This window comes from Anarhichas minor, unplaced genomic scaffold, assembly GCF_050575085.1.
Source record: "Anarhichas minor isolate MPS153535 unplaced genomic scaffold, ASM5057508v1 ptg000007l, whole genome shotgun sequence".
In the NCBI taxonomy this organism is placed as follows: Eukaryota; Metazoa; Chordata; class Actinopteri; order Perciformes; family Anarhichadidae; genus Anarhichas; species Anarhichas minor.
Window position 1 is genome coordinate 1,999,692 of NW_027466453.1, and position 12,743 is coordinate 2,012,434.

The 12,743-nt window shown below is 42.1% G+C and overlaps 1 protein-coding gene across 1 annotated transcript in view; it reads right to left on the minus strand.

The window, feature by feature from the left end:
* Positions 1 to 564: 564 nt before the first annotated feature.
* Positions 565 to 12,743, minus strand: part of prr12b (proline rich 12b) — a 31,246-nt gene continuing 19,067 nt past the window's right edge. Inside the window, exons 5-16 of the mRNA XM_076080025.1 lie at positions 12,214 to 12,426; positions 10,097 to 10,171; positions 7,365 to 8,187; positions 6,567 to 7,171; positions 6,360 to 6,476; positions 4,705 to 4,838; positions 3,448 to 4,427; positions 3,204 to 3,323; positions 2,135 to 2,232; positions 1,829 to 1,960; positions 1,267 to 1,362; positions 565 to 699 (exon numbers count right to left, since the gene is read on the minus strand). Of these exons, the coding sequence (XP_075936140.1) occupies positions 565 to 699; positions 1,267 to 1,362; positions 1,829 to 1,960; positions 2,135 to 2,232; positions 3,204 to 3,323; positions 3,448 to 4,427; positions 4,705 to 4,838; positions 6,360 to 6,476; positions 6,567 to 7,171; positions 7,365 to 8,187; positions 10,097 to 10,171; positions 12,214 to 12,426 (3,528 nt within the window). The remainder of the gene's footprint in view (positions 700 to 1,266; positions 1,363 to 1,828; positions 1,961 to 2,134; positions 2,233 to 3,203; positions 3,324 to 3,447; positions 4,428 to 4,704; positions 4,839 to 6,359; positions 6,477 to 6,566; positions 7,172 to 7,364; positions 8,188 to 10,096; positions 10,172 to 12,213; positions 12,427 to 12,743) is intronic.

A 12,743-nucleotide genomic window follows, 5' to 3' on the forward strand; every position in this document is an offset into this window, starting at 1 on the left:
CTAACTGAGACAGGAAGCAGAGAGAGACTATCATATAGTCCTTTTGAACCTCACTTCTGTCTCACTCAACTATAGTTTATCTGTCTGTCTGATAGACGCAAAGAATTGCAGGTGGGCCATTTTATGTATATCCCTTTAAAACATTTGTCAAAAAACAATAACAGCAAACAATCCCATCTTAGGACAGTCATTTTTGGAAATGTCCTTGTATAAATTATACAAACCATAGTAGCTAATACTTATAGACATCTTGTGTGTGTTGTTCAAAATTCTGTAGGTCTTAACAAAGAACTCTTTTGTAGTGCTAATCCCTTTTTTACTTTTGTGGAAATCCATCACATTCACGTAGTTTACTCCCTCCATCGTTCAATACTTTTCTTGAAATGAAGAGGTACTTTAAATGGACTTAATAAGAAAACTTTAAAAGTTAAATCTCCAACAAACAAACCAACAGTCTCACTGCAAGCATCCGTACAGTTTTGGTTTCACAAACTCTGGATGCCTCTATCCTCCTAATACTGCAGGTGGATGTGTGAGTTTGGTGGCTGGGGCTGTGGTCCTCCTTCAGGCCTTGGCACTGAGGCTAAGCAGTTCCATGAAGGAGTTAAAGAGGCTCTCCAGCCAGCCCTGGTTAGCCATGCACTGCTGCACCACCTCCTCCTGACCGGGGTCCTCCGCTGCCTGCTCAATGCTGTCCGTCTGGGCAGGAAGCAACAAGTCAGTTACACATGCATACATTAACTGCAGAACAAGCACAGTTTGTGTAGTCCCTGTGGACAGGCCAGCATTTTAACATATCACATAGATATGTGTAGACATATTTTACCAGATTAAGTATTCGGGATTCGCTGGGGCTCCTTTTAACTCTTGCTAATACAGTAGCTCTAAACTAAAGCTAACCATGAATGGGTTCAGAAACCACAAGAAATATGGTTCTCTGAAAAAATAAAGACAGCTGGATAACATTAACAGCATTTAGCAACCAGAAAATATATCACATTTATGCCAGCGTGAACGCCATGAATGCTGACAGTTTTTAGCCTTTCACAATGCAAAGCTGATGACAAAAGAGAAGACAAACTACAGAAATAAGGGAAAGATTAGATCAATTATTATCTTGACCCAACAACCTGATCAACACTTTTTCTGAGCAGAGGATTCCAATCAAATATGCCAGTTTAAGCGTTTTATACACAAAGACACAGATGGGATATTGGAGCCAAACTATTACCTAAATACATTTAGCATCGATGCAGTCATCCTTACCTCCTTCTTGCAGTGCAGGAAGGTGTGGTACTTGTAGTGGTGAAGGGAATGATACAGACTGTAGATCCGGCAAGTTTCAATTGAGAGCTTTAGATCCTAAAAAAGGTTGAGAAAAAAAAAAGTTTGAAGATTTTTTCCAGCATTTTCTTGTAGGAAATGTCCCACCATTTGAAAAAGCACTACTGATAATAAAAGCAACACCATAGAAAACCTTTCCTTTGTACTCTGAAAGATACAATATTAAATAACAAAAAGCATTGAACAATAAGAGAATGTGTCTTAGATGAGATACATTTTTACTGCTCTACAATGTCAAGGCACAGCTGAATTGTCCCTGCTGGGCTTCCATATTAACTCCACACAGTGCTAAAGGTGAGGTCAATGTTGGGTTGCCAGGTGTGTGTGTTTTCTGCAGCAAATGGATTATTCTGAAGAGTGAAGGAGCAGTAACTGATGATTTGGCAGCCCTCTGTACTCCTTCACTGTTGGAGAGCTGCTCTACTACTAGTGGGAAACATTACTCTGTGGGAAGGATTACTTAGTGGGAAGGGTTCTTTCTGACCTGTTGCTTAGGAATACTCCTCTTGACCCGGTTGAGGGTTTTGCGGTTGTACCCCTCCCCACCCAGGTGCACTTTGACAGCTCCAGATTCCAGGGGATCTGCCATCATTTTGGGGAATATATGTAAAGCCTCCTGGAGAGAGGAAAGCAGAACGCAGTCAAAGGCATGAGTACAGCTCTCTACAATCTCTATTTGTTTGAAACCCCTACAGTAAGGTATTTACTGTAAATGAACTTCAACAGACTTCTAACAAACTGTGATCTGAGAAGTGCCCATAAAACAAAGTAGATGGATGTGTAGGTTTACCTGGTGCTGAACACTCATGTTGACTCTCCTCAACAACCTCTTCTTCTGTTCACCGAGCAGGCTATCAATTTTCCTCATGGGTGGCAGGTACAACTCATCTGAGGAGATAGTAGTAAGTAGTAGAACAATTATTTACATTGATAACTGTCACTGTCTATTACCATAAGAGACATGCAAAGGACGTTGAAAGTGTAGAAGGGTTTCTTTTAGTAAATGACAGTGAAATGTTTGATAAAATTGCTGTATAACTTACTAACGTTGTTAGCCCGCCCGCCATGCTAGCTCCTGCAGGGCATGTTTACAACCCCCCCCCCCCCCTCCACACACACACATTATTTACTGTGCCCTCCTGTTCTTGGCCACACCACTCGAGTAAATTCCGCTAGGTGGAATCCAGTATGAGTACGACATTAGTCAGTGGGAGGTTCTATAAAGGGTTATTGAGCTGGTTCTATGGTTGCTGTTGTTCTTTTATGACTCTTCTGTACATGGTGTCAATAAATGGCAACACAGGCGTTGAAGGGATCTCTGTCAGGAGAGAAGAGGAGCTTGAGGTTGAGCATCCCAGCGGCCATGGCAGTCAGTCTTAGTACCAGCACCAGCACTGTTACAGCACCAGCACCGCGCTTTAGAGAGCCCAAGCTTCATATATTGTTATTGCTTATTGATTTGTGAAGCAAATAGTATAATATGCGCGTCAGACGGTTCAGGCCTCCACGTCATCCATCAATTTCTGATAATGGACAACTCGTCAGGCATTGTACATTACATGATCTGCACTTTTCAAATCAATCTGCACTTACAATTCTGTTGCCATGCAACAATAACGCGGCAGATGCAAAAAAATTATTTCCAGACTTTATCTTCATTGTGACTGAAAAATACATTCAACAACCCAAAACTCAACAGCATGCCTGAAAATGGTCAGCTTTGCAAGAACACTCGTATGGTTGTTAAAGTGATCTGATATTACACTGACAAAAGTGAAAAGGGACAAGCCAGCTCTTTTCTCAACTCATTCACACTTTCACTGAAGCCTTTCACTGTGTTCCTCCATGTGAGCGCTCACCATCAGTGTCCTCCAGTGCTTGGATCATGTCAGGGTCGAGTGCTGTACTGACCAGCATCTCCACATAGCTCCTGAAGATCTCCCTCATGGCTCGGCTGTTAACTCCACCCCGCACCGGTCCTACAACACAAGACGGCACACTGAGGGCCTGAACACAGCAGACATTGACCTAACGACATTTATTAATATGTGATTAACCAATATGTGTGTACCATGCACACCCCACACACACAGAACAGCTGACCTTCGTCATCGCTGGGTTGGGAGGAGTCAGAGGAAGAGGAAGAGGATGGCACCTCCTTCAGCCACTTCTTCCTCTTCTTGGGAGGAGGCTCTGCCTTGTCCTTTGAAGTCTTGGCTCTGGACCGACAATCCATCTTCTTTTCTCCTCCTCTCTTCTCCTCCTTCAACCTTGCAAACCCCACTGTGCCATCTCTCCTCTCTCGCTCCTCTGTCACCCTTTTCTCTTTTTCATGACCCCTTTGTCTCTCTTTCTCTTTTTCCCTCTCTCTTCCCTCCTTTTCTCTCTGCTCCCTCTCTTTCTGTTCATTCTCCTCTCTCCGCTCCCTCTCATGTTTCTCTTTTTCTCTACACTCCCTTTCTCTCTTTTCTCTCTCTTTATCTGTTCTCTCCTTCTCCCTCTCTTTTTGCTGTCTCTCCTGCCTCTCCCTTTCACTTTGCTCCCTCTCTTTCTGCTCTCTCTCCTGTATCTCTTTTTGCTCCCTCTCCTGTCTCTCCCTTTCTTTCCTCTCTCTATCCTGTTTCTCCTTCTCTCTCTGCTCCCTATTCCTTCTATCCCTCTCTTTCAGCTCTCTCTCTTTTCGCTCTTTCTCATACTCTCTTCTCTCCCTGTCTTTTTGTGCTTTCTCTCTTTTCTCCTTTTCTTTCTGCTCCTTCTCCCTTCTTTCCCTCTCCTCTGTACGTTCCCTCTTCGTTTGCTCTCTGTCCTCTCTTTCCCTCTCCACATTCTCATTTTCTTTCCTTTCCCTCTCTTTCTGCTCCCTCTCCTGTTTCTCCTTTTGTTCTCTCTCCCCTTTCTCTCTCCTCTCTCTCTCCTTATGTTCCTTTTCTACTTTCTCCCTGTGCTCCCTCTCTCTTTGTTCTTTTTCTCTTTCTCTCTGCTCCTTCATCTCCCTCTCTCTCTGTCTCTCCTTGTCGTCTCTTTCCACTCGAGGTGGGGTTTGATTGTGAATAGAAGGCAGCTGCAGCGGTAGTGACTGGCGTCTGTCAATTAGTAAGTGCAAAAAGAAAAACACAGAGTGAATGAAGCTGCCATGTCTTAAGACCTAGGAAGCTGGTAGATTATTTGAAATTAATCCAAAATCAGTTGTTGACCATACACATTTTTGACAAACGTCTCGCTGAGTTTGCTTCAGATCTGTGGTTTGATGTAGCTTTAGCTCTGATTCTTGTATTACTTTCCAATTTGTGTCAGTTCCTCTTCCCTACCTCTGAGTGACAATCAGAAACATTTGACAAGAAATCAAATTCATCTTCTTACCTCAGAGTGAGACCGGCTCTATGCCACGGCTTCCGAGAACACACTCTGACATAATCTTTTTTGTTGACGTTCTCCAAGAACTTCACATACAAACGCTGGTAGCGCATTTTGGCATCACCGAAGTAACCCAGATACTGAGGGAAGAAACATTAAGAATAACATTTTAGTAAACAGTATTGCTCTCTACGAAAATATTCAAATTACTTACAGAGGATTTAAATAAGGATCAATCAAACTGGGTACTCTAAGATGTCCCAGATTGCAGTGAAAGTGAATTGTCTGAATTCTGGGAGTTGGACTACAATATGTGATGCTATAAATGGCCTATAGGGGGGGACAAATCCAACAAGTGTGTACATCTTACTGTAGATAGAGCACTCACTTATGAAGAAGCGCTAAACCATTTTCCCATGAAGGGATTTCCTCTCTACTAAAACAGCTGATCAGAGGGCACAGACACCAATCAGCCTAGTGATTAATGAAATTATTAAATTATTAAATACATGAATTGGTTACAAACCGTCCATTAGTTTGTTTCAAGTCCAAGTGATGTGTCATCAGTTGGTCCTTGTCCTAACTCAGAGCATTCTATATAAAGACAGTGTTTTGACCCTTGTTTTGTACTGTTGCTGCTCTAATTGTTTTTCTCATTTCATGCCTAAGTGTTTCAGATACAGAGCAGGGAAAAACTAAGATGTCTGTTGCAGTATTTCTTTGTCCTGCACTAAGCCCCACTGATAGGAATGGTGGCCAAAACTACAATGAACTACATTGTGCTGGGGGAGTTTAAGAAATGAATTATCCTGCTCAAAACAGATAATGCCCTTAAGTACAAATTAAACAGTCGCTGTTTTTATAAGCTTCTTGAATAAGTATGTCCTCAATTGTGAATGTTGTTCTGTCATCATTTCTGTATAAGACCTATATAAGCAAATGGAAATTTGGAAGTCTGCTACCAGCATTATCTTGAATCAAAAGAGAGAGAATATATGGAAACTGAAAACAGAAAAAGCATATTACATACATCTATACTACAATATCATTAGTGTAGTCAAAGATCCTTTACTTGTAAATATGCATAGATGGGCAGCAATTCAGAGGTCTGGGAATGATTGGAATAATTGTTCAATATATAACTATTTTATTGTTAGTTTAGACCTATTTTCTAATATAAAAATCATCATTTACATCAAACATCAACCTAGCAGTGGACATGATAAAAGTATATAAAGATCGAAATCAGTTAAACAAAGCAATAATGGTTAACATGAAGTTTGGTATTTCTTGTGCAGGTTCCAGAGTTCTTAAGTCACTCTGAACCTTCTGCAGGCAGGTGGGGGTCACTCGCTCATTTCGCTGTTGTGCCTTTATTGGACAGCTTACAGTGAAGGTATAGACAGGCCATATGTGGAGAGAGAGGGAATGACAAAGGTTGTATGTATGCACCTCAACCATTGGGCCATCGGACGTCTCTAATCTACTTAATCATTCGAGAGAAACTAAAGTTTAAGAAGATGCTTTTGGGAAACGGGGCCAAGTCTGACATCACAGACTTGTTTTGAACCCATAAAGAGCTGAACAAAAGCAGTTCTCTCCCCAATTTAATTTACTATTGATAGAATCGGTGTAAAACGTATGTCTGCTGGAAAACTCACGTTACTGGTTGCACAGAACTGTCTTTGACCATCTTTGATCTCTGGGCTGAATTTCTGGAGCAAGGCTTTCTGCACCCTCCAGATGGGCGGGGGCTCCCGGCCTGTCTGCAAGGCCATCTGGTGACACCAACAATCACAGTGTATACCATTAATGTAAAGGTATTTATTCACCAAACATATTTCCTGGGAGCTGTAGGGGGAACTCACCTTAAGCGTCCCGATGTCCTCAGTTCGAACCACAAACTCGTCCCGTTCACGGAAGATTCCCTCACCTCCACTCTCACTGTCCTCCTCTTCACTCTCCCCAGCTATGGCGGCGTCAGCCTGCTTCTTTGCCAGGTGGAGGGAGGTAAGACGCTGAGGTGTTGGGGCCTCTTCCGGGGTTGGAGGTGATGGTGGTGGAGAGGATGATGAAGAGGGTGAGGAAGAGGTGGGTGAGGAGGGGGAAGGCTGCTCAGCTTCGGGTTCCTGGTCCTGATCAGAAGATGATGGGGGAGGTGTAGTGGATGGAGGGGGAATGGACTGGCCCAGGGGAAGGTTGGAGAGGGGTGAGGATGGGATAGCCGGAGGGGAGGTCGATGGGGGAGGGGAGGTACCAGTTGGAGCCGGTTGGTAGGAGGACTGCTGCTGCTCAGAGGGAGGATAGGTTTGAATGACCTCTTCCTCATCCTGCTGGATCGGCAGTTGGGAGGGTACGGAGAGACTCAGGGGAGGCAGGGGCGAGGGTGAAGAGTATGTGGGTGGAGTGGAGGGGGTGATGGACAGTAATGGGGATGGAGGGGCAGGAGCAAGCATGGGTCCTGATGGAGAATCTGAAAAAAACAGGGTGGGGGTGAAAAAAAGTTTCAATAGCCCTGCACTGTAAATCTTAGGGGGGACATGGAATCACCAACTGCTTCCTTTCGCCTGTTAGCCAGGAGCCTCACTGGGAGGCAGTAACAAGCTCATGATATCACATCCGCCACCGCTTGGTTCAAAAGCAGACAGAACAAACACATACATTACCTTCAACTTGAGGCACCTCCAAAATCTGCATTTCAGACATCCTTTCCTCTTCCTCCTCCTCCTGCTCTTCCAGGGTTCCCTGCTGCAGATTCTGTGGATTTCTCATTTGTGCTTCATTGTCTGCAGTCTCCCCACCTCCCTCCTTCTCCTCTTCTCCTCCTTGCTTAGCCTCCCTCTCATCTACTTTTTCTCCATTCGGCTGTGGGGAGAACAATTTTTGCTCTTCCTTGTCCTGTATGTGATCCTGCGTGTAAGTGAGCACCTCCTCTTTTCCATCCTCCATACTGGGGATGAGGGGAGGCATGGCAGAGAGCAGGGGGCTGAGCGACGGCTCTTGTGGGATAGGCGGGGACAGGTTGGGTGGAGCCTTGGCCATGGCAGAAGCTATTGCAACAGCTAACGAGTGCGGGGTGTCATAAAGGGCAGAGATGGCAGATGAGATGCTTTTCTGCAGGTCCTGGTTTTTACTGACCGAGTCCTCCTCATCAGAAGAGAAGGAGGGCAGCGTCTCCAGGTTTCCTTTTAGCTCTTCGTCCAGTGGTTTGCAGGGACTCGGGCAGCTGCTGAGAGCCAGGTCTGCCCCATGGCCCTGGCCTCGCTCGCTGAATGTTCGTGGAGGGTGCTGTGGAGGAGTTGGTGGTAGGGGGGGAAGAGGAGGGGATAAGGGCCTGATCCCTCCCTTCATAGAGGAACAGGAGTTTACGGAATCCTGCTCACTTCCATCATGTCCCAGTTCAAGGCCTGACTGTTTTTTGCCTGTCTTCAGGAAGTCCAAAAAAGAGGCCATGAAGCCAGGTTTGAAGTCGAAAGCCTTCTCATCAGCCTGCAAAAGGCAAAAGAGCATAATCTCATCACTGATGAGAGCCTTATGATGATGTCACTCCTTGTCCACTGCACTGGCATGGTTTGTCAGTTAGCTGTATTCCTCTGTACACTGCAAAAAACAGTTTCAACTAGTAATTTGGTCTCATGTTCACTCAACAAGACTTATCTGTCTTTAAAGCAGCATTCATTGAATATTTGACCACAAGATGGCAGCGGAGCAAAGCTGTTTCCATAACTTTATCACCATACAAAGTTATGGAGAGCATGTTAGCATGTTGTTGCCAGCAGACACAAAGCGTGAATGAATGATGAATAAGCTAATATCCCCTCCACATTAAGCTCTGGTTAGGTCTTCCCCAACGCTTGGAGTGGTGAGAGTGAACCAAAACATTTGCAGATGGTAAACCCAAAACAAAGAGCTGAAAGATGGAGCTGAGGGGAACTGCAGTTGTTGATATTGTAGTTTGTAATTGCAAGAGACCCCTTTCATAACTTCATTATACACATCGGCATTTGATCCGTTGTTCATGTAAAGATATTGATCTTTACATGAGATGTGTCCCATCTGTAGTTGTTTCTGAATCTTGAATGACTATGACCACGCTTTGAGTTGTCGGAGGACTAGAAAGGTGCTTAACAAGTACAAGTCCATTTACTATATATTATCTTGACAGATAAAATCACTCCACTAGAATTAAAAAAGGAAAAATCTGACATGGCATTTTAGGGCTTCATCTAACTGCAAAGTATCTTCATCTTCAATTAATGTGATTAAGTTCTCGATTCATTGATTGACCATTTAGTCTATAAAATGTCAGAACATATTGAAAAGTCGAACATGGTGTCATCCAACATCTAAAATCTAAAGATATTCAGTTTACTTTCACATAAGAAAACACATTTTGGGCTGAATTCATGATTAATTAATGATGAGCAATTATCAAAACAGTTGCTGCTTGTTTCTGTTGACTAATTGATTAACTGATATAGTAGTATCAGCTGTACATGCTTTACAAAACAAATCTCATCCAAATGGCAGATTTCTGTTTGATTTTTGATACATCTAATTATCTTAAATTACTTTATTTGAGTGTAATCCTGAACATGTGAAATTAGACAGACAGACCACATTGACAAGCAGACAGTGAAGATGAGAAGTGATGCAAACAAAATCGATGACAGCTTTATTCTTGTTGTTTGAACTCCTGAGGAATGCATATTGATTCAGCTAACTTATTGTTCATTGTGACCAATGCTATATTGTTCATTGTCATTCTAAAACATGGTGTGTTCAACTCTTTACAACCTTAAGATACATCTGTAGCCTTCTTATATCCAAGAGCATCTTTCATCTTCAATGTTTGAGATGAAATAAATAAATAATAATACATTCTTACTTTCTCAGCTCTAACATGACATTTTAAGCGATTGAATAAATACAGGCCCTGGACGCTTGGCTATAATGAAGCTTAACAGACAGCAGGTGGCAGCAAGGGTTCTTTACTGAAAAATGTAGTAACCGTGGCAACAGCTGCCCTGGTAACAGCCATCTCTCTCCTCTCTCTTTTGTCAGTCAGAAAGAACTGGCTGTCAGTCAACTATAACCTCCTTCTCTCCAAACCTCAAATCACAAAAAACATGAGTGAAAATTAAAATGTCTTTTTAGTTCCACTGGAGACGACACCACCAAAACATTTGAACATTTAGTTTGAACACATACCTGGGCAAAATGCTACCTATTTACACGTGTATTGGCATAAGTGCCTTTAGGCACCTGTGGTGTGAGGAAGGTAAAGAATGTGCTTCTCTCTCGCTACCAGAGGCTTGAGTTTGAATGGATGAGGTATGAATTAAATATGAAGCTCCTTGGCTTCGCTCATTTTTGTAAAGGGTGTGAGGCAACTTACTGAACTGGAGAGCTTCTGCATAGCAGCCCAGGCTTCAGGATTCAATGGATCGTCAATGTCTTTCTTCCACATCATCTGTGTTAACATTAGAGAAAACTGCCTTCAAAAATCTGTTAAGTCCAAACTCTTCAGAGAGCTTGTTAGGTATATAGTTTACTTTTTCTTTACATGAACAACAATGTGATGAAATCACAAGATTTCATGGGGGGTTGTATCATCTATCTAGATGATACTTAAGAGGATAAATGTTAATTTTGTCTCTTAATATCTATGTTGTTGTCCCATCATTTGTTTTGCCCCCCTTTCATATTCTACCCTAAAGAAAGGAGTTTGAACATGATACTTAGAATAACTATAATGTGTTTACCTAGATTTATCAGTAAGAACAGTGTAGAAACTCCAGCCTTTTCTAGTTTGTCTTGTAAAGTTTAAGGAATAATAACTGAAATAAAATAATAAAATTCAATATTTAGTTGCAAATCCTTCGCAGTCAGTGACTACCGAAATCATCAGCAGACCCGAGTGATGCTCTGCAGTGTCGAGACTTAAGGTTCTTAAAGGAATACTTCACCCACAAAATGACCATTTATATATCAATTACTCACCCCGTTACCTTGAATTCTTGAATAAAACTGCAAAAACAGCAAAACTATATGAAAACATGCATTAGTAAATCCTCACACAACTTGTGCAGTATAATCCAAATCTCATTTATCCAGTCATATGCTCACTACTTCCAAAACTCACGCATCTTCACAAAAACCTTACTATTTGTTAAACACAACAAACATGTTCTTCAAAAATTCAAGGTAACAGTGGTTGAATAATTGATATACTGTACATATCGTCATTTTGTGGGTGAAGTATTTCTTTAACCCATGCTCAGTTGAAATGAGGTCTTGTGACCGACTTAGCCAGTCAAGGCCATTTCAATGTTTGGACCTTAAAAACTCCTTGGTTGCCATGGCTGCACTATATTAAGGCTCACTGCCCTGCTGCATCGTTCTGAAATTGCGAGGCTAGATTTTTAAGGGGCTGAGTCCTTAAAGCTGACTCAGCAATTTAACATCAGTCCCTGGTAATGTCCCCTAATGTGCTGGAATACAGAGCCGGCATAATGAGAGGATAACTGTTCAAATACTTACTAACTCAACTGCATATCAGCTTGACTTGATTTGAAAATCTACGTTTTCTCTTCACAGTCAAAATACTGCAGATGCAGTATACCACACTGTTGCTGAGGCAACTAGATTATATTTCCCTCGAACATGAAATACACTTGACGCTGTCATGCATAGGTCCTCTGCAGCCCTTCGTAATATCTACCACTCCTTCTCCCACACCCTGACATCAAGAAGTGAACAACTAGTACGATGTAAGCAGCCTACATGATACTACTTGATTTAAAAGATAGAATGATAAGGGATTTCTGATTAACTGATTATTCTGAATTTACATTTGCATTAAACCATATGGTCTACCTGCAAATATAAGTTCTGGGGAGCATGAGTCAAAACAAATTTAAAAAAGGAAGCAGAATCTTAGCTGATAAATAAAGCAATAATTAGCGTATATAATATGAATTACTTTGAAAAAAAAATCAAATCCTCTTTTAGGTTTATATCAGGAGGCAGGTTCTGCTTCCCCAAAAACTCTCGTCCCCAAATCCCTTTTTTGAAAAAATAAATCCAATGTTCAAATAATGAAATCATTTTAGCCTCGGATTCCTCTCAAATAAGATTTCTTTGCAAGATATTTGTCATTATGCCTTTCCCCTGTGAAAAAGCCCCTCCCCCTCAAGCTGTTGTGTATAATTTAACAGGGCAAATGAGAAAACTCTCAGCTTCCATCACACATCGCACAGCGCCAGTCCATTCAAATGTGCATGGTAAAATCTGCATTAAATTCATATAAGGCGCTCACCATCCTTCAAACCATTGAATATTTCAATACTTGGCATTGAAATTATAACAGAATTTACACTTCAAATAGATTTGTACATTCACAACAAAAGACAAGTTCAGCATTTATCAGAAAGAAACCCATAAGGGAGCTTTGCCAGTAGAACTAATGAGCAAACAGAACTTCTATTTAGGATTTTCGGATGTGCTCTTTACCTCTACAGCTTTCTGCTGATGCTTCATCATCTTGTCTTGAGTCTGGTTCTCCTCATTTCTGCTGATGTCCATGGCAGCACTGGGTCCAGGACTCAGTCCCAGAGATGGTGCCGACCCCACCGATCCGTCAGACAGAACTGGCTCAGTGCTGGACAGTGAATCTGTCCTCAACAAGCATTCTGATGAAGGCATGGTGGGAACGGGCAGTTTGATCTGGAGACAGACAAGTTGGATGGAAGGGTTAGGGTTAGATGGAAGACATTCAGAAGGATTTTTAGGATAAAATATACAATCTTTGTTTTGTTGAAGTTACTGTAACTTGGCTACTTAGGATATCTACAAGACAAGATAAGCCAGTAATACTGATTTTGTTAAACCCCTGAGGGGTTGGTTTCACAGAGATATATTACACTACTCTATAATGGTCAGCATGAGTTGTTCTGTTTTGCTTTTAGACTAATCTCATTTGTGTCGGGACGGAACTGGCAGAGGGATATATATCGCACATTATGGTAACAAACGTATAAAGA